Source organism: Podarcis vaucheri (genome assembly GCF_965113315.1).
Source record: "Podarcis vaucheri genome assembly, chromosome: 13".
In the NCBI taxonomy this organism is placed as follows: domain Eukaryota; kingdom Metazoa; phylum Chordata; class Lepidosauria; order Squamata; family Lacertidae; genus Podarcis; species Podarcis vaucheri.
Genome location: NC_138751.1, coordinates 29,561,829 through 29,583,335, shown reverse-complemented (window position 1 = coordinate 29,583,335; position 21,507 = coordinate 29,561,829). Strand labels below are relative to the sequence as shown.

The following is a 21,507-nucleotide window of genomic DNA, read 5'->3' as shown; positions in this document are numbered from 1 at the left end:
TCATTATTGTCCTCTTCACGTGCTGGGGAACACAATCCAATACAGAGGCCACAAGTCTCACCCATATTAGCTAGCAAAGTCCAAATTGCTTGCATCACAGTTTCGGCTTGATTTTCACACTTCAAATCCACCAGCCCCAACCTTGTTTTGCTGCTTCCAGCCTCTGTAAGCAAAAACCGTTCATATACACACAAGCCCAAATAAATATATCCATTCTGCTATGTGGTTGCGATGCAGTTGCTAAGGCTCCTTATCTTCAAGTTGAAACAAGCTGCTAGTTGAAACTGCAAAGCTTTCATTTATTATGCTAATTTTTTAGTCTATCTGGGTCAAAGACTTAAAATCAAAGGACTAGTAAGAAAAAACGGGTAACGCAATGATACATGTTTTTAAAGCATTATATGCAATAAAGAATGCATGTATATCATAAGCATAAATACCTCAAACAACCATTGACTTACAAGGTTGCCAAATATTCTTCTGCTTTATTAAGCTTGCCAACTTACTAAATAATACAACAAATGCATTTTAATCATGACAATTGACACATCAAGCATCACAAACTTTTATGGACTAGTACTCATGTCATTTTACATATTTATTTATATATAAATTTGTATAGCCCTGTTTCATAAAAAAATATATCAACGTGGTTTACAGCAGTAAAACCATTAAAAAGCTAAAAACATATATTAACCATGGTGAGAGGACATATTCTTAACTGCCTGCATAGGACTAGTGATCTACCGGTAGATCCCTGGCTGATCCTGGTAGATCATGGGATCCTTATTGTGTACAAAAAGTTATGGGGGAAATGCTAAATAAACTCTGTGCAATCTTCCCCCAGAAAGCTCAACAACCAACAACTCTAGGTACTTCACTCCTAAAAAAAGCTAAACAGTTCTGGGCAATCCACCCACCCACCCACCTCACGCACGCTCCTCCTCCATCCAATGACAATGGGTAGATCACTGCCAGTTTTTTTTTATACTGGGAGTAGATCACAGTCTCTTGGGAATTGGATATGCCTGGACTAGTGGAATAGAGCAGTTTTCAACAGGTGTTTAAGAGTTAGCACAAAAGGCACCTGCTGAATCTTCGTTGGCAAAGTCTTTCACAGGACTGCACTGATGACATTAAAGACTTGGTTTCTTGCTTAAAGAGGCTAAAAAGGCCATGAAATCGACACAGAAGTTCTTCCATATTTCTGTGCAAAGATCAAATGCGTATAAGATAGGAACACCGACCTTAATCTGTAGTAGTGATTTGTGACAACACAGTCTTCCTGGCAATACTAAAACGAATTAAAAATTCGAAGAGGAGATGAACTCCTCAGTCTGGATGAAATCCCTGATAAATTCTTTTTTTTAAAAAATAATCGTTATCAATTTAAATTACACACTTATACAAAGATTTACAAAGAATTTACAATCTCATACTACAAAAAGAAAATTAAAGAAAAAAGAATTAAGAAAAAAGAAAAGAAAAAATACAGAAAAAAAGAAGAAAAAGCAAATTTACGTATATAAAAAAACCTTAATCTTCCTAATTAATACTTAATTAAACGCTTAAATAAAAAAGACTTCTGACAAAATGAGTCTTCCAATCATTCTCATTCTACTGTTTATACTGTTGTTGTTTCCCCCGCACAGTTTTATATTCTTTAATATTGTTCCAGTCTACTCCACAAACGGTATTTGTTGTGTTTACAAGTATCACTCAAGTTCTGCTAATATGGTGTGATTGGTACAATATGATCTTATATAACCCTTAAATATTCCCTGATAAATTCTAATACCTACTCTAGATGCTCTCTTTTATTAAAGGATTGTGACTTTCACAACAGCCTTCTGAGTAACTGAAATGCTCTCGCAGTGGGCTCTGAACGTTGCCACTTTTGCTGTCCATTTCAATTTTTTTGCATAGAGATGGATCTGCTTAAATCTGATAGTCCTTAAATTGCCTCAAGAATTTTTGCGGCATTTTCTGAAACAGATTAAAACAGTTACCCCTCTCAACTTTTTAAAAGACAAACACAAGTTTGCAAAACATATTTATTAGACAAGTATATCACCTAGGAGCTGGAACTAAACATAGCTTGCTTCCCCAATAAGAGTACAGCAAATAGCAAATTCAGGTTTGCCGTTGTGCAACATGTGCAGCATGTTTAAGAAGAGGCACAAATACAGGTTTTCAACTAAGAAAACAAAGTCCTTTTCACCAATTAAAACACCAGCAAACCTGAGCCAACGAGTGCACACTCAGTAGGGGGATGAAGCCAATGGCCAATGCAATGTACCTATATGATGAAATAAGTGTTTACCAACATGTCCTTGTCACACACATTACCTCCTTTAGGTATCAGGCAATGCAGCCTCAAGGAGTAGTTGACACAGACGAATTTCCCCATGTGACTTTGTACACTTTTGCCAACAGCCACGATCGTGGACCAAGGTGTGCAAAATCCTGGTCGCATTATTGGTATTACTACTGAATTTTTTTTAAAAATTCATAAATTTTTATTCATATTTGCACATATATACAGGAAAAACATAAACAAAAAATCCACCACATACCTTATACAAATTATATCCACTTCACAAATCATAAATAAAATACATAACTGAGTTAGTCTCAACTGAGCCTTGGACTTCCCTCCACTCCTTTGGTAAGTATTGAATAAATTATATAGTCGCGTACTTTTTAACTCTTTTACATAGGCCTTTCCCACTGTTAGAGTTATTTCAACCCCGCCAGTGTCACCTGAACTTTAGATTCCATATACAATAAATATTTCTTCCAATTGTCATGAATTAGTACTGAATTTTTAAAGGGATGCGGGTGGCGGTGTGGGTAAAACCTCAGCGCCTAGGACTTGCCGATCACATGGTCGGCGGTTCGAATCCCCGCGGCGGGGTGAACTCCCGTCGTTCGGTCCCAGCTCCTGCCCACCTAGCAGTTCGAAAGCACCCTTAAGTGCAAGTAGATAAATAGGGACCGCTTTATAGCGGGAAGGTAAACGCCGTTTCCGTGTGCTGCTCTGGTGCCGGTTCGCCAGAGCAGCTTCGTCACGCTGGCCACGTGACCCGGAAGTGTCTGCGGACAGCGCTGGCTCCCGGCCTCTAGAGTGAGATGAGTGCACAACCCTAGAGTCTGTCAAGACTGGCCCGTACGGGCAGGGGTACCTTTACTGAATTTTTATTCCGCCCTCTGATTCAAAGGGTCCATATAACTCCCTCCCCTCATAAAGCTAACAATATAAAGCAAACATCAAGTTCCGTAACAGAGAAGGCCTTGTTCCATGCTGCTGTCCAAAAACTGTTGTCATTGGTGGGAATGTAAGTCGGGCGTCTCCCATAGATCTTAAGGCACAGGCTGTCAGGGGAGACGTGTGAGGCCTAGCCTTTCTTCACATGCATGTGTACCCACATGGAAGATTGTGGGGGGGGGGGATTCAACAATGTGAACTGAACTGCGATGGCATCTGCCTTATACAGCTTCTGCAAGGTACAGGTTGGCAAACAGTTTCTTGAAGAGTTGGTTAAGAAAGAAGGAAACACGGGTGTCACTACAGTGCTGTTTTCTGACGCTATGATGTTGTTGTCAATTAAGAAATAAATAAATTACTCCATGCGGTAGGGTTTCATATAGTGTGACTTTTAAAAAGTGACTCACTCTCTTTTATCCTCCAAGGCGCACTCCCATAAGCCTCTTGTCTTTTCATTAAGTACTAGAGTGAAAAATTGCTTGGAGGAAGATGTTTGGATCTCTTCCTACCTAGGAAATCCTTTCCCCACCTGCTGCCCTCCAGATGCTCTGGCTGTGGCTGGTGGGAGCTGTAGTCGAAATTTCTGGAAGGCACGAGGTTGGGGAACACAGACATAGGCATTAACTCAAGTAGCAGATGGTTAGATACCAGGATCTGGACAATAATATTAATGGATAACTGTTTCTGGGTCCTGTGCTTTTTCTCTGGGGGAAACTGAGGTGATTATCTGGGCCTGGTCTACACTCACAGCAAAGCATGGTGGGAATAAAGTGGTAAAGAGTCTTGAATCAATATGAAAGAGGTGGTAGGCTGTGCATCTTCAGATGGCAGAGTATCTTCTCGTGCTAAAATACGGAGAACCATTTTAGCAGTACTCATTTCCTGCTCTGCTAGTCCTCTGCTTAGGAGGATTCTGCCTCCCTTACAAAAGCATTTAAAAATGTCGCACCCAGGGACGGATTTAGGTTTGATGAGGCCCTAAGCTACTGAAGGTAATGAGGCCCTTTATATGTCCAGCTGTCCTTTGTCAACAACAAATTCTCACTGTTTTTCGTGTTGAATATATGCTATATGGTAATTTATGGACCTAATAGGTATCTAAAGCCATTTGCACATAACAACATATGTATATTATCAAAGTAATTGTTCAACTGAAATACAATTAAGAAGAAGTATATTAATAGTGAAATACAATTAAGAAGAAGTATATTTTTGGGGGGCCCTAAGCTATAGCTTGTTTAGCTTATACATAAATCTGGCACTGGTCACATCCACTAACTTGCACCTCTCCCAAGTAGTACAGTCCATTTCACCATCTGCTGACTCGGAGCTTAACTAGACATTGAGAGGAGAGAGATGACATCATTACTCTGTGTGTTGTCCTGCCTTGCAGCCAGGGAACGACAGAGCAGCAAGTGGCGTGATGGTGTTACTGTCATCTTTGAAATAGTAAAGCCCCGAGGTACTAAGACTGTACCATCTTAGACAGCACCAGACAGGCAAGGGACCATATTTTCAAATGGGGGACCACTTTCTGCAAGTAGGAACAAGGACTGGAAGAAGCAGGCTGGGCTGATCTCACAACTTTCTCTTTGATGTGTTAGTTTACGGAAATGGAGTTACATATTGGGGGGGAAATGGCATTCCTACCTGCAGTTCTGAAGAGGTACAGGCCATGCTACCACCTTAGGATGGGAGAGAAATACAATCCAATTTGCATTTAAAGGGAGCCTGTCTAAGTTGCAATTTCTGAAACAAACGTGCAAACTGAAACACAGCCTTCCCTTCAAAAATGTACACTTTGCTGAATTTTGCAATGCAGTTCTGCGGCCAAGTAATATGTGCAAAAATGAATGTACCGGAGCAAAGCGTACATAGAAATGCCTGTATTAGTGAAAATAGGATGCAAACACATTATGTAAAGGAAGGGAAATTGCTTTGCAGAAATGTGGATATTAGGAGAAAATTGCACTAAAAAGCTGTTGGGTTTTCAGGACTTCTTTTTTTTTTAAGGAATTGCAAACAGATGTGGAAGTGTGGAGAATTGAACTTAAGGTTGGGAAAATAAGCAAATGTGAGGAACCGAGGTTGTCAGATTTTCTCACTCCTGCCCCTCACCCTGCTGGATGTGGAGAGTAGGCCACAATTCTCTGTTCAAGCCCCACAGTCCCTGGTTGGGAAACAAGGAAGGGCAATGAGCTTCATAGAACAAGGCCAGGTCAAATAAAAACATTAATTGAGAGGGTGTAATCGCTGAAATGACACCCACAACTCTACACCCGCCCAAAACAATGTCATAAGCGTGTGCATTGTGGGTTGCTGTTTCTTTTAATTCCATGTTCTTGATCGCAGTTGAAATTGCGCCAGTGTTTTCTGGGTCACTTTGTGGTTTGCCACCTGTGATTAATACCCTTGAATGTCTGCAGCTGCTGCTGTGCGATTAAGTGGATCAGATTGGGTACAAATGAGCAGGTGGAAACCATAATTCCTATATGTCCTATTTTTTACTTAGTGACTCAAACATTTCCGGTTTGGGGTTTGCCACAGGGTGGAAATATTTCACCCTCTGCTATCTCTTTCCCTACCAGCTTTCTGCTTATATACCAAAGGTGAACCTTTTCTGACTGCCCCTACTCCACAAACACTTTTTCTCTCTCACAGTGCTAACCCCCAAACAGGAGGTGTTTTTGAGCTTTTGAAAGCTTCTCCCCCCTTTGGCTCCGGCCTAGTGTTAACTCACAAGAGGAGGAGTACTTATTTGGAATATCCAGAGAGCGAAGCTAAATGTAAGGGGGAGGGGAGCTACCCCTGCATTTTGGATCAAGCAGGAATCCAAGAGCACCTTAGCACTACAAAGTTGTAATTCAGAATTACTGATTCTGCTGAGCGGTATCAAAGCCAGTGCAGTGCTTGGAGGAATACAGCAAACCAGGATAGGGCTAGTGAGTCATATGCAAAGCATGGCAGAATCTAGACTTTCCTTTCCCCCCTCAAACACAATAGTGGTTATCTAGTAGAATGCAAATTTACTGGTTAGGTAAACAAAATACATTATGGTTGGTAATCCTAATATTTATCCATTCTAAACATGTGTTGTAAGGTCCATTTTAAAATTCGAAACATACATTTTTCCACAGCCAGAAGGAGAAACATAGCATATATTTTTTCAAGGCGAAAATACTGCTCACACCCCTCTGCCAAATAGTTGAACTGTTGCAACTTAGCTATTCTTCACCGAACTGTGGCCAGAAATAGCTATTCACCTTGTAATTTCACCATGAAAGTTTCATACAGATAGGACAAACTGCCTTCGTTGTGTGGTGAACAGAACTGTCAGGGGTTCAGGAGCAGAGACGCAGAGAAGGGAGGAAGCAGAGAGCGAGGGGGAGGAATCCGAAGGGAAAATGAGTGATGATGACGACCCGAGATCTCCAAGCCTAAGCAGTGAGTCAGAGGACTCCCAAAAGGGAGCCCCAGTGAGCAGAGCAAGGGGGGGATCCGGGGGGACACCCCAGGAGGAAGGGAACAGAGGAGATTCAGAGAGTAGCAGCTGGAAGTCGGGACCCACGCTCATAACTGAGGGCGGCAGCAGCTGGAAGTCGGGACCCACGCTCAAGACTGAGAGCAGCAGGGAGGAAGGTAGCCAGGCATCGGGTTCCGGAGGCTGTCAGCAGGAGGGAGGGCACGAGTCAGGGGTGGTCACGCCCTCCTCAGAGAGCGAGGCAACGGTTAAGAGGAAAGTAGAGAGTTGGGCGCGCGCGCCAAGTTCAAATGCAGCGGAAGCTGGAGCAGTAAGCAGCCCGGAGAGTGAGCCAGGTCCTAAAGCCCGCCGCAAGGAGGCAGAAGGATCAGGGGGGTCAGCGTCAGAGGAGAGTAGAAGGGAGGAGGCCCAGGGGGGCAGAAGGACCCAGAGACGTAGGGAGAGGCGAAGGAGGTGGAGCAAGGCTAGGGTATTAAGCTGGTGTGCAAGAGGCGGGGACTCAGACGGGTCTTCGCCGACCTAGGGCAGAAGGTGTAGAGCTGCACGCTGCAGTTCGGAAATGAAACCTGTAACTTAATAAAGACTCTTATAAAGTGAACGCTGGCGGACTTGGTCCTATGTGAGCTGGGACTGGGTGGCAGCCCTGACAGTAAGACCCGTCTCTCAAAAGCTTCGGACACCTGATACCTCGCAGCGGAGAGAGAGGCAGCTGGAGGAGGGGATCGGTGTTTGGGAGCAAGCTCACGACGGTTAGCAGAGATGACGGAAGCAGAGAAAGTTGCAGCGCTGCAACAGGCAGTTACCCAATTGAACGCGGAGGTACTGGCATCCAAGAAGAGGGAGGAGGATGCGGCAGCCGCCTACAGAGATCTCCACGCCAGGTTTGAAGCATGGGTTAAACACGGGCAGCCAGGACCCAGACCGGAGGGGGTTGGGTTGGCACGGAGAGCAGGAGGGCTTGTGGCTCACTTCGATGGGAATTTACAACAGTACCCCAATTTTCGGGCAGACGTAATGTGCGCACTGCAACTGCTGGCAAAAGACTTTAGAGATGAGGAAGAGAAAGTGGGGTTCATACTATCCCATTTGCATGGGGATGCTAAAGCGTGGCTACGCAATTTGTGGAGGGATAAAGATCCGGCGCTTCAGAATGCAGATGCCTTTATCAAAGCGATGGATGCGTGTTTTTTGTCTACTATTGATGTGGATCTTGCCCGACGGGAGATTCATGGACTAAAACAAGGGAGGGCAAGCGTCCGGCAGTACCACGCCCGCTTTTTTGCGCTGGTCAGTGCCTTAGAGTGGGACCGGGATTCGCCCCCTGTCAGAGACCTGTTCTGGGAGGGTCTAAGCTCTGCGGTCAAGGATGAAATTGCAAGGGGGGAGAGGCCCCGAAGCACGCAGGAGGTGGTCCAAAGGGCGCTGACTGTGGGGGTGAGGCTGGAAGAACGTCCATGGTGCAGAGATGAAGGACGTGGAGGGCGCGAAGCAGCGAGAAGTTTCTCTTTCGTTCCAAGAGAAGCAGCGCGTGCGCAATCCACACCTCCGCCAGGAGGGGGAGGGGAACCGATGGAGGTTGGAGGTGCAAGGGCTCAGTCAGCAGCCAGAGCCCAAGCACCGACAGCAGTGAAAGCGAAGCCTCCTAGAGGGAACAGGAAGTGTTACATCTGCGAGGATCCAGGCCATTTGGCGAAAGAGTGTCCCCGGAGGCTCCACAAGCACACTGCAGCCTCAGCAATGGTGACTGCAGCAACGCAGCAAGGAGAACCACAGCAGGGAAACGACGATGTCTGGCTGGAGACAGAGGCACTGGGGCCCAGCCAGACGCATCAGTGAAGCAGTCCCCAGCGATCTTGCAACCCACGGACCCCCTCCCACCCAAACCAGTAGTGCAGCTCACAGCATCTCTCCAGCTACCCGATGGCGTCACTATCGAAGTGCCGCTTTCCGTGGATTCTGGAAGCAACGCAGACTTTATAGCGCAGGATTTTGTGGAGCAGCACGCTATACAGCTACTGCCTGCCACTCTGCCCCTGCAAGTCGTCACAGTGGATGGCAGAGAGTTGCTAGGGGGGCAGGTGGTGAAGCAGACGCCACCGATGGTGATGCGCCTTGGCAACCACAGGGAAGTCATCAGTTTTAATGTCACCCAACTGTCGGACACGCCCATTGTGTTGGGCATGAGTTGGCTGGACAGGCACAGTCCGACACTGGCTTGGTACCAGAGACAGCTGATCTTCGGCTCCTCTTATTGCGCAGAACACTGCATCCTGCCCAGACAGGAGGGAGAGGAGGAGGAATCACAACTGCAGTTGGGAACGTTGCAAGCAGTCCCCCACAAATACGCAGACTTTCTGGAGGTCTTCTGCGAGAAAGAGGCTGACAAGCTACCACCGCACAGGCAATATGACTGCAAGATTGACCTCCTACCAGGGGCGACGCTGCCGAAAGGGAAGCTGTATTCCATGTCTGAGGACGAATTACAGGAACTCAAACAGTTCATAGATCACAATTTGCAGCGCGGTTTCATCCGGGAGTCCAGGGCAGTAGGGGGCAGTCCTGTTTTCTTCGTGAAGAAGAAAGACATGCCCCAAAAAAGACTGGTGGTGGATTTTCGCCTCTTAAACAAGATGACCAAGCCTTCTGATTTCCCCATGCCCAGGATTGACGACCTACTAGCGACGGTGCGCAAGGGACGCGTGTTCACCAAGTTGGACCTGCGAGGTGCGTACAATCTCATCCGCATGAGGGAGGGCGATGAGTGGAAGACAGCCATGTTCACGCCTCTGGGCACCTACGAATACAGAGTGATGCCGTTTGGATTGCAAAACGGTTCTCACTGTTTCCAAGCTTTCATGCATCATGTGTTGGCGGGACTCCTTTACAAGAAGTGCGTCTGCTTTCTGGATGACATCCTGATATTCTCCGAATCGCAGCAAGCCCATGACCAAGATGTTCGGGAGGTGCTGAAGAGGCTGCAGCAGCATAGACTGTACGCCAAACTGGAGAAGTGCCAGTTCGACACGACGGAGGTGGATTTCTTGGGTTACAAGTTGTCGGACAAGGGGCTAGCCATGGACAGCGCCAAGGTTCGTGCGGTGTTGGATTGGAAGAGCCCGCGCAACCGGAAGGAGGTCCAGCGGTTTGTCGGCTTCGCCAACTTCTATCGCAAGTTTATCAAGGGGTTCGCGATGCAGACGGCGGCCATTACGGACACGCTAAGCTCCAAGAAAAAGAAATTCATCTGGACGGAGCAGGCGGAGCAGTCCTTTCAGGCACTCAAGCGTCTCTTCGCGTCGGAAGAGCAACTGCTGCATATCGACCCCAGCAGACCGATGCGGGTAGAGACAGACGCGTCCGATAGAGCAGTGGGAGCTGTCCTGCTGCAAAGGGACCCACAGGGGGTCTGGAGGCCGGGAGCGTTCTACTCCAGAAAGCTCAGCAAGTCGGAGCAGAACTACACCATCTGGGACAGGGAGTTGCTGGCCATTCATGCAGCTTTCAAGGCGTGGAGGCACTTCCTGATCGGCGCCAAGCACACGGTGCAGGTCTGCACGGATCACAAGAATCTGGAGCACTGGCGCACGGCTCAGTTCCTGAACCAGAGGCAGATACGTTGGGCGGAGTTCTTTGCTGACTTCAATTTCCGAATAGAGTACGTCCCAGGCGACACCAACGTCATGGCGGATGCACTGTCCCGCAAACCGCAATACCTCGAAGAGGCGACGCCAGCGGCAGCCATGCACATCTTCGCGCCAACAGCGTGGGCGTGCGCTTCAGCCACAGTAGACCTGGATGCGGTGCGGCGGGCGTTGCAGGACGACTCCTTCGCGCAGGCGAAGATGGCAGAGGTGCACAAGGGCACGGCGAAGGGCGACGAGTTCCAGATACGAGACGGCTTGCTCTTACGTAAAGGGGCCATCTACGTGCCGGGAGACGAACTTCGCGCCAGGGTACTGCAGCAGCTGCACGACGCACCCACGGCCGGGCACTTTGGCACGGAAAAAACGGTGGAATTAGTCGCAAGGGACTTTTGGTGGCCCAGACTGAGAGGGGAAGTCGCGGACTACGTTGCGAGGTGCGACACCTGCCAGAGGGCCAAACCGGTGCACAAACCACCGGCGGGACTGCTGGAACCGCTGCAAACGCCGTTTGAACCGTGGGAGAGAGTGGCCCTGGACTTTGTTACGGATCTACCCAGCTCGAGAGGCAAGACAGCTGTACTAGTGGTGGTGGACTTGTTCACCAAGATGGCACATTTCATTCCGTGTGCGAAGGTGGCCACGGCGGAACAAACCGCCAAACTGTTCATAGATCACGTGTTCAAAGTGCATGGTCTGCCGCGGTCTATCCTGTTCGACCGCGGGCGCCAGTTCGTCTCGAATTTCTGGCAGAAGCTGATGAGTTTTCTAAATGTCAAGGTCGATCTGGCATCAGCAAGACACCCGCAGACCAACGGGCAAGCAGAGAGGGTCAATGCCATCATGCAGCAGTACCTGAGATGCTATGCCAATCAACAACCTGCGACCTGGGTGGATTACCTGCCGCTCGCCGAGTTCGCTTACAACAACACGAAGCACGTGTCCACAGGGGTGACGCCGTTCTTCGCCAACAATGGGAGGAATCCCAGAACCTTCCCGGGACGGGAGAGAGTGGGGGACGGAGAACCACAGACGGCGGACGCGTTCGCGTCAGAGTTGCAGGCGGTACACGATCAACTCCGACGGCAGCTGGAGCTAGCTAAGCACGCCTACAAGGTGCAAGCTGACAAGCACAGGCGGGTTGGCGAAGAGATCCAAGTGGGAGACTGGGTCTGGTTGGCAGCCCACGCAGTGCCGACCAGGTCACTAGCCAAGAAGAAGTTGGGGCACAAGCAAATTGGTCCGTACCAAGTCGAAGCACAGATCAACCCGGTAGCCTTCCGACTGGCGCTGCCGGAGGGTTCCAGAATGCATCCGGTGTTCCACAGGTCGGTGCTCACTCCCTACAAGGCACCTCACAGATTCCAGGAGCCAGGGACGGCACCGAGTCCGTTCCGGGAGCGGACGGAGACGCGAGGGGTGACGCAGCAAGACCCCATCAACGAGGTCACGGAGATTTTGGACTCCAGATGGGGGGAAGAGGGAGTCGAATACCTCCTAGCCAGAGAGGGCACCCGGGCCAGCGCCAATAGCTGGGTGCCAGACTACGCTTTGGAGGAACCCCTGCTCAAGGACGAGTTTCATGCCCTTTTCCCACACAGACCCATGCCAGCGAGCTTCTTCGACGACTGGCTGTTCACGCCCACACTTTCTTCCAGCACGTTCCATGGATTCGACTCGGACGGGGAACCCGCACTGAGCACCCGTTCCCCAGAAGGATCGCCGGCGGGTTCGGCGTCAGACACCTCGTATTGGTGGGACGATCGACCGGAGGAGCAATGGCGCCGGAAGTGGCTGGAGATGCCAGGTCGAGCGACCGACGCAGAGACTGACATGGACGTGTTCGGGGAGGACCTTGGGTTCGAGCACGGCGGTACAGAGATGGAAGCGGAACAGGTCAACGTCGGCGACCGCGAGGAGGAAGACTCGGAGGTCTTCAGTTGGCGGCCAACCACAGGGAGCGAACTGTATCCGGCATTCCCTCCCGTGATGATGGAGCACCCAGCACCCACACCTGAAAGCGGGGAGGGGGGAAGGGGGGGCTTCGACGGGGGGAAGGATGTCAGGGGTTCAGGAGCAGAGACGCAGAGAAGGGAGGAAGCAGAGAGCGAGGGGGAGGAATCCGAAGGGAAAATGAGTGATGATGACGACCCGAGATCTCCAAGCCTAAGCAGTGAGTCAGAGGACTCCCAAAAGGGAGCCCCAGTGAGCAGAGCAAGGGGGGGATCCGGGGGGACACCCCAGGAGGAAGGGAACAGAGGAGATTCAGAGAGTAGCAGCTGGAAGTCGGGACCCACGCTCATAACTGAGGGCGGCAGCAGCTGGAAGTCGGGACCCACGCTCAAGACTGAGAGCAGCAGGGAGGAAGGTAGCCAGGCATCGGGTTCCGGAGGCTGTCAGCAGGAGGGAGGGCACGAGTCAGGGGTGGTCACGCCCTCCTCAGAGAGCGAGGCAACGGTTAAGAGGAAAGTAGAGAGTTGGGCGCGCGCGCCAAGTTCAAATGCAGCGGAAGCTGGAGCAGTAAGCAGCCCGGAGAGTGAGCCAGGTCCTAAAGCCCGCCGCAAGGAGGCAGAAGGATCAGGGGGGTCAGCGTCAGAGGAGAGTAGAAGGGAGGAGGCCCAGGGGGGCAGAAGGACCCAGAGACGTAGGGAGAGGCGAAGGAGGTGGAGCAAGGCTAGGGTATTAAGCTGGTGTGCAAGAGGCGGGGACTCAGACGGGTCTTCGCCGACCTAGGGCAGAAGGTGTAGAGCTGCACGCTGCAGTTCGGAAATGAAACCTGTAACTTAATAAAGACTCTTATAAAGTGAACGCTGGCGGACTTGGTCCTATGTGAGCTGGGACTGGGTGGCAGCCCTGACAAGAACGTTTTAAGCTTCCTCTAAGAGAGAATGCTAAAAAGCATCAAGATGTTTTGAACTGTGGATCCAATCTTACAGAAAAAGTCAGCATTCCCAACATTCTCTTGTCCTCAAATGGTACCAAGAAAAGCAATAGCCAAGACAGGACTGTGCAGGTGAAGAGAGGGAGCCATGCGAATTGGAGAAGGCTTGGATCTTAATGGCTGGAATGACCAAAGGCAGGGATCCAAGGATAGCTCCCCACCCCAGTGGCACCTTCTGTAAGTGCCAAACGTAAAGCACAGCCATGAGAACACTATTGTAGTAATGGCAGCATCTTCTCGCCATCCCTGAAACTGAGTTGCAAGGACTGCACTAGCAGTTCTCATATAAGAATGCAGTTTATATGGCTGTTTCGCAACCTTAACCTGTTGCAGGATCTTAGCCAGACCCACTTGAATATAGCAGAGCATACACAGACTTTCAGAAGCAATCAGTTGCAGGCTGGTAGGATGAGTCAGGAACAAGACACTGCTACCAGTAACTTGGTTACTTAGAGGTGTTTCTTATTTACAGCAGACTTTACAAGTTACTATATACAGGATACAGACACGGATCTCAACTCTCTCACTGAACAAACTCCACATGACTCTCAGAACACACACTGACCAACCAACTATCCAGCAAGGAATGCCCTGAGTCATCACGCCTATGTGGAGACCTTGACCAATAGCAGAGTTGTATCCAAGGTCCCATATCTCTCGGAAGAATAACTCCCTCTGCTCAGTCTTCTTGGCCTTTGGCCAACTTCTTAATTGCTTTGTGGGAAGCTGCATCAGATAGCATGTAGTCAAAAATCCCAAAAGTTTATCTCTGCAGAATGTACAGAGACACACAGTAACTTCCCGGGGCTTGCAATACAGTATACCAAATATTCATAAGCCTTCCCATTGCCTGCACAGAGCCCGCCCTAACGCTGGATATTTTCTTAGTTAATCGTATTCATGAGTTCAAAACAAGAAACTGAAAAGTTTCAGCATCCCTTGAGAAACGGGGCTAATTTTCTTTGATTCATCTTTTCTAGAACTGGCATCTGAGTCATAGACAAATGTCATTCTGTGGGGGATTTTTCCTTTTTTCTTTTTAAAATTCCTTTTATCTATCAGATGGATCACAAGATTGACAGAGAATCTTGTCAGCGGGTTCTCAAGCACATTACTAAAGAAACGTGAGTGGTTGGTTTCAAACCCATCCACTGAAACAGCCTGCCAAGTTTCGTGGTCCTTGAGTCATAGTACTGCCGGTGATAAATATCTCAAGGGTTTGACATTCTAGTTTCTATCCTTCTAGCACAGAGGACTTTACTTTAATATGAAAAACGCCATTGTCTGCTGTGTGTGAAAATGTTGCTTGTGGCAGCAGAATTCCATTGCCTTATGGCCAAGGCTGGATGGATCCCATGATACTATAACTGTAGCAGAGATATGCAGAAATCAGTACTGGCTGCAGAATTCAGCTGCTGGAGAATGTCAGCTTCTGTTTTGTCCTATTTAAAAAAGGCAGGTTTCAGGACCGCAATACCTCAAGGACTGCCTCTTTCCACATGAACCTACGCAGACCCTGTGATCATCTTCTGAGGCCCTTCTTCATGTGCCTCCTCCTTGAGAGGTCTGGAGGGTGGCAACACGAGAACAGGGCCTTCTCTGCAGTGGCTCCCCGTCTGTGGAATGCTCTCCCCAGAGAAGTTCGCCTGGTGCCTCCATTATACGCCTTTAGGTGCCAATCAAAAACATTCCTTTTTAACCAGGCCTTTGGTTGACCTGATGGGCATCCTAGACCATTTTAAAATGCGGCTCTTTTTTGGGGTGGGGTGTTATTGGGATATTGTTCTTATTTTGATTTTATATATTGTGATCTTTTTTGTGAACCGCCCTGAGACCTCCAGGTATAGGGTGGTATATAAATTCAATAAATAAATAATAAAATAATCCTTCAGCTAGACCTGAAAGTGTTCAGGGAATGCTAGCAAGAGGAACAGGAGAGGCCGAGGCAGAGTAGAATTCCTAACAGGGGTGGGGCCTCAATACCCCATGTACAGTGGTGCCTCGCAAGACGAAATTAATTCGTTCCGCAAGTTTTTTCGTCTAGCGAATTTTTCGTCTTGCGAAGCACGAAATCCCATAGGAATGCATTGAAATTCAATTAATGCGTTCCTATGGTCAAAAAAAGTCCAAACAAAGCCAAATTTGGTACAACAAGAGTTTATTAAGTGCTCTTTAAAGTCACACATACTGTAAAGAGCATTTCAAAAATTGAAGGAACAATAAATTAAGTTTCTAAACATGACAGAAAAACATTTAAAAATCAACAAAGTGTACAGTACATTTTCTAAGACTCTGGGGGACAACTCGAAGAAGGTTCCTCTTCCACTCTTTGCTTCTTGCTGAAGAACCCCCTCCTCAACTGTTCCCCCAGCCACCCACCACACAGAAATTCAAACCCAGAAATGTTTTTTAAAAAACAGCAGAGTGGCCCAATGGTCACAGAAAATCATAAAAATGCAGGGGGGAAAAACAAGCTTCCAGATTCTTGCAAACCCCTCCCCAACACCAAGTCATTGAATTCCAAACACCCCAACCCAAAATCCAAAAACCCCCCAAAAAGTTTTAAAAGTTTAACTTACTAAATGGCTGCAAAAGAAGTTTTGGAAAAGCTTCAAAAATCACCAAAGTCTTCAAAAACCTCAAAAAAGGCTACCACACCGCGTTCTATGAGTTGCTCCTCGAAGTCAAGTCACAACTGTATTAACGGTGTTAAGAAAAAGGAAAAAAACTTGCAAGACGTTTTTGTTTTTCGTCTTGCGAAGCAGCTCAAAAAACGCAAAACCCTTTCGTCTAGCGAGTTTTTTTGTCTTGCAAGGCATTCGTCTTGCGGTGCACCACTGTATTGTTTTTAATAGTATCTTATATTGCGATGTTGTGCACTGCCCTGATATTTTAGAACAAGGTGGCACAGAGATGCTTTTGTACGCAAAATGTATTTATTTATAAAAGTATTTTCATGCTGCCACGGTATAAATGTAAGGCGGTTTTAGAACTTTACCCTATAACATCCTCATGCATCCTTCTGTCCCACAGGTGAGAAACGCTCCAGCTTTGAAGTGAATTACAACCCCAGCTTTGTGTACGAGAAGGAGAGGGAGGCCATGTTGCAAGGATGCCTGTTGGACCAACAAGCCATCAACAATTCCATGGGCTACCTTGGCGCAGAATCCCTGCGCCCGCTTATGCAGAACCCGGCACCCCCGACCTCGGAGATGGTGCCCGTGATCAGCAGCCTGTACCCCCTGGCGCTCACCCGCTCTGAAGTGCCCAACGGCAACCCCCAGGAGGTGGAAAAGAGCCATGCCCAGCTGAGAGACAAGGCTATGTCTTCCGACAGAGGCCTTTCTCCAAACAACAGCGGCCAAGATTCCACAGACTCAGACAGCAACCAAGAGGAGCACCAGAGCCTTGCCTACCACCAGAACCAAGCGGCTCCTCCTCCTCTGCAGGCCCGTAATGGGCTCCTGGTCTATAAGGAGCACCCCAGGTCCTACGAGATCTTCAGGCCACCCGTCGTTTGTCCTCGTGACGTCTTGAAAGTCTTCAACAAGGAAGGCGAACCCATTGGGGTCTACCGATGTGACCACTGCCGCGTCCTCTTCCTGGATTATGTGATGTTCACCATCCACATGGGATGCCACGGCTTCCGTGACCCTTTTGAGTGTAATTTGTGTGGCCACCGGAGCCATGACAAATACGAGTTCTCCTCCCACATAGTCCGTGGCGAGCACAGAATGGGACTGAAGTGAGAGCAGGACTTCTCCCATCAGTTTCTGGGGAGACTCGTGCACCGTAACCTAAAACCAGTCCAAAACCAAGTTCGAGTATTGTGTGATTTCTACCAAACAGCCAGGGGGGTGGGGGTGGGGAATTATAACTTGTGGGTATTTCCTTGACTCCATGGATCTACAGTCTTCAGGGTTCTTTGTCCAGGAACGTGGGGAGTTTAAGACTAGTTTACATTTGTAGTGTAGTCAGATTTTTAAAACCCTTAAAAAAAAAAGTGGAGAGATTTCGTTGACATTTTTCTGTACCACCTGTAAAAAAGGCTCGGCCAGAGGTGAGGAATCTGTAGGCCCCAAGCCCGGATGTTGCTGGGCTACAACTCATATCACCCTTAGCACCCCTCAGAAACGTGAAAAATTAAGCGGTATATAAATGTCTTAAATAAAAATAGAGAAATATTGGCCATGCTCTCTGAGGCTGATGAGCGCTGGGAATCCCACAGTGTCTGAAATGTCCTTTGGTGACCCAGCCCTGGGTTAGGCTCACAGCTAACGCAGACCGGAAACTAAGATGGCTGCCCCCAACAGTGCTTAATTTCTGAAAACAACAACAATGGCGGAGAGGGAAGAAAGGGTGTCGGGGCTTAGTTTCCAGCATTTGGTGCTTGGAGATGGCTGGACCTGTGGTTTGTGAAGGCTCAGGTGCTTTTTGTTAATTTTTCAATTATTCCAGGACCTCAGGCCGGTTTATATAATCTGCAGAGCGAACTGAGAAAGTCGCTTTTCCACCTCATGTTGTGAGCGAAGGAAGCTGCCCCTGATTGTCCTCCTGGCCCATTATTGTAAAGATTTAGGCGGTGGAGAGTCCTTTTGTATCATCTGATCCTCCTCCTCTTACTTTTGTTTTTTAAGCTGGAGAGGCTGGGGACTGAACCTGGAACCATCCATTTGGAAAGCATGGAGCTATAGACCCCACCTGTGGGAACCGCATGTTTGATTGGTTCACCCTAGGGACGCAAAATAGCGCCTTGCATTTGGAAAAGCAGCATGCCAGAAACAAGGCTAGACTGCAGGCCATCTCCCTAGCATGCTGTTTTCCTGAGGGGAGTGGGGAGCTTCTTCTGTCAGAGAGCATTCAGTCCATTGATTCCCTTCCCAAAGGCAGGCCCCCTAAAGTAGTCCAACCCGCATTCTTCCCTTGGTGCCCTGGCAATGAAAAAGGCTTATCTACACTTACCTTTCTCCCTGTTCCTTCCAGGCACAGGTCTGCACTTAAAAGCTCCATGCCCAAACATTTGCCGGGGGCGGGGCACAAACATCAATTGGGGTTTTCTGCGGATGGCTGTTTGCTCTGATCGAGCTTTAAAGAGCAGGTCTTCAGCGGAAAAGGTCTAGAGCAGAGGTCTGCAACCTTTTTCAGCAGGAGGCTGGTCCACTGTCCCTCAGACCTTGTGATAGGTCGGACTATATTTTGAAAAAAATAATGAACGAATTCCTATGCCCCACAAATAACCCAGAGATACATTTTAAATAAAAGCACACATTCTACTCATGTAAAAACACGCTGATTCCCAGGGCCGGATTGAGAAGGTGTTTGGGCCGCATCCGGCCCCCAGGCCTTAGGTTGCCTACCCCGATCTAGAGCAAAACCAAAAAGGGGCGATCGGACAGGGAGCAGGTGATGTCTGGAAAGAGTGGAGGAAAGGTAGATGTGGATAAGCCCACAGTTATTGGGCTAAGATTGAGCCCTGACCTCAGTGAGTTATATTTCTTTATAGGGTGAGTTCTCAGTTGCTGCAGTTTCCAGTGGTCCTTGGTAGAGGAGCCATTCAACCAGCTTGTTTGTAGCAGAAGTGTGACTTTCGTTTTATCCTGTCAGTAGCAAAGATGTAAAAGTGGTCTTTTGTTCTTGACACACTGGTGAGCCTTTTTATATATGCCTTAAGGGCAATCTGTGCTATTTCCATCTCTCTCTTGCTCTCTCTCTCTCTCTTGTTGGGGTGTGTGTGTGTGTGTGTGTGTGTGTGTGTGTGTGTGTGTGTGTAAAAGAGAGAAAACACACAGACACATTCCCTCTTCTTCCCTGTCTTTCAGTTCACATGTCATTATCCTTCAGCGGCACCTCTGTTCCTGGACAAATCACTAGTCTTGCATATTTAGAGTTGCCAGCTTGCAACTTCAGACAGTACTGACTACAGATGGGTGAATCTACCAAATTTCAGTTTCTCTCAGCTTCTTATTTTTTCCAGTCATGTGTTCAATATTTCCACAACAGGCATCAAATCTAATGCGCACCTCAATTTTCAGAACCTTGAAACAAAAAGAGTATTTGCTGGCGAATGTAAATGTGCCATCAAGTCTAATCTGCACCTTAATTTTCGCAACGTAACTTGGCCAAAAAAGGTGAGCATTAGATTTGAGTAAATACTGTATTTGCCTGTAATTTTCGCAATGCCATTTTCCTGTAAGATAATGCATTTATTTTCCATGCACAACACATACATATGTGCACATCTTTCCCCTGAATATGTATTTTGGTACATGTTACTTGGTTTGAGAACTTCACTGCAAAATTCAGAGAAGTTCAGCATGTGAATTGTTTCAGAAATGGTGAGATAAGTAGAATCACCTTTAAAGGTGAACTTAATATAATTAATCTCCCACCCCTAGTTCTGACCCCACCTCTTAACAGGGTCAGTAGGCAGAGCTAAGGACGCGTGCGGAGGAAGTCGACCAAGATGAACAAGGGTCTGGAAACCAAGCCTTATGAGGAATGGTTGAGGGAATTGGGTATGCTTAGCCTGGGAAAGAGACTGAGAGAAGATAGGATAGCTGTCTTCAAGTATCTAAAGGACTGTCACATGGAAGATGGAGCAAGCTTGTCTCCTGCTCTGAAGTGCAGGACCTGAACCAATGGCTTCAAGTTACAAGAAAAAAAGATTCTGACTAAACATCAGGAAGACGTTTCTGACAGTAACAGCTGTTTGACCATGGAACTGACTCCCACAAGAGGTGGTGGACTGCCCTCCCTTTGAGGCTTTTAAGCAGCGTTTTGGATGGCCATTTGTCATGGATGCTTTAGTTGAAATTCCCGCATTTCAGGGGGTTGGACTACATGACCCCTGGGGTCCCTTCCAACTCTGCAATTCTATGATTCTCCAAGTTGGCGGGGCTTATTTGACAAGAAGAAACCAAACCTTTAGGGTCATTGGCCCTGTTTTCTGGAATACTCTGCCAACAGAGATTCAGCAGGCAGCGTCTGTTTCAACTTTTAAATGCCTGCTGAAAACTTTTCCATTCTATCAGGCTTATGCAGGTAATTAAGAATATGCGCTAGCTGATTTCTGATTTTAACATTTTATGTCTTTTTATTGTATGATTTTATGTATAAATGTAAACTGCGAATTTTTTATAATCTTTATTTTTTGTGGGTTTTTTATGAATTTAAATATTTTTTTATAAATAAGGGGAAAGGAAACAAAACATTTAAGAAGTAGGGGGCATGGAGAGGGACAGCTACTCCACTCACCCAAAAACACAGGGACAAATTGTTTGCAACCCCTGAGTGTAGCAGTTTGGAGCCTGGCTTCACCCCAGTTCTTTGGATTATCCCTGTATTGGGTATTACCTGGATTTGCAAGGGGAAAGCATTGAGATAGTTGTCACGTCCTGAGGACTACACAAATTAAACGGGAACACAAACAGCTGTGAACCCATAGTAAACTCTGGTATTGGCAAACCCACATTCTGGATTTGGAGAAAAGAAGTCATCAGAAAACATTCTGAAATTAAGGGTGTACCATTCAGATAAATGTGGAGGTTTTTGCTGGGGCAAAAATGGCAGGTTAATTTTGAAGGAGCAGGAAGAAATTTGATGACCAGTCAAATTTCCCAGTGAGGAAGGTTCCAAACATCCCTGTGTTGCCACCATTGTTGCTGCTGCTCCAGCCTAATGGGTCTCTCAAGGGGGAAATGTGGAAGGGATTTTGCAGACAGCAAAAAGCGTTGGTAAAAGACTAGCAAAATTTCCCAGCAGGATCGGATGGGGGTAAGGGGAGCCCTTTGTATCCTTGCTTGTGAACCTTCCTTGGGAGTTGCTCTTGCCTCTGTTGAGAACTGGCAGAAGGAAGCCACTGTTGCCTTGTGATAGGAAACCCTCCATGGAAGCTGAGAACGCCATTGCCTTACCTTGGAGGGCCGCGAATGTGCCTCTGCATTAACATTGCTGCTTCTGACTACTCGTCGCTCATGGCTGTCGCTCTGATGACAGCACGCTGGCGTGTTTCTGCTTCGAAAATAGGTCTCTGCACTTGTTCTGGAGTTCTTTCGTTCCAGTCGAAGAATAATGGGAACCTGCTGTCAAGTATTCTGAGTGTGTTTGTTTTCAAAAAGTGTTATCTACAGTGTAAAGTGATGAATTTATTTTTTAATACAAAGTGCTTTTTTCAGTA

General features: G+C 47.6%; 1 protein-coding gene across 7 annotated transcripts in view; it reads left to right on the top strand.

The window, feature by feature from the left end:
- Window positions 1-21,507, top strand: part of IKZF3 (IKAROS family zinc finger 3) — a 68,168-nt gene extending 46,661 nt beyond the window's left edge. For all 7 annotated transcript variants that reach the window (XM_082197302.1, XM_082197301.1, XM_082197303.1 and 4 more), the window contains one exon: window positions 16,365-21,507. In XM_082197302.1, the coding sequence (XP_082053428.1) occupies window positions 16,365-17,080 (716 nt within the window). In that variant the 3' untranslated portion in view covers window positions 17,081-21,507. The remainder of the gene's footprint in view (window positions 1-16,364) is intronic.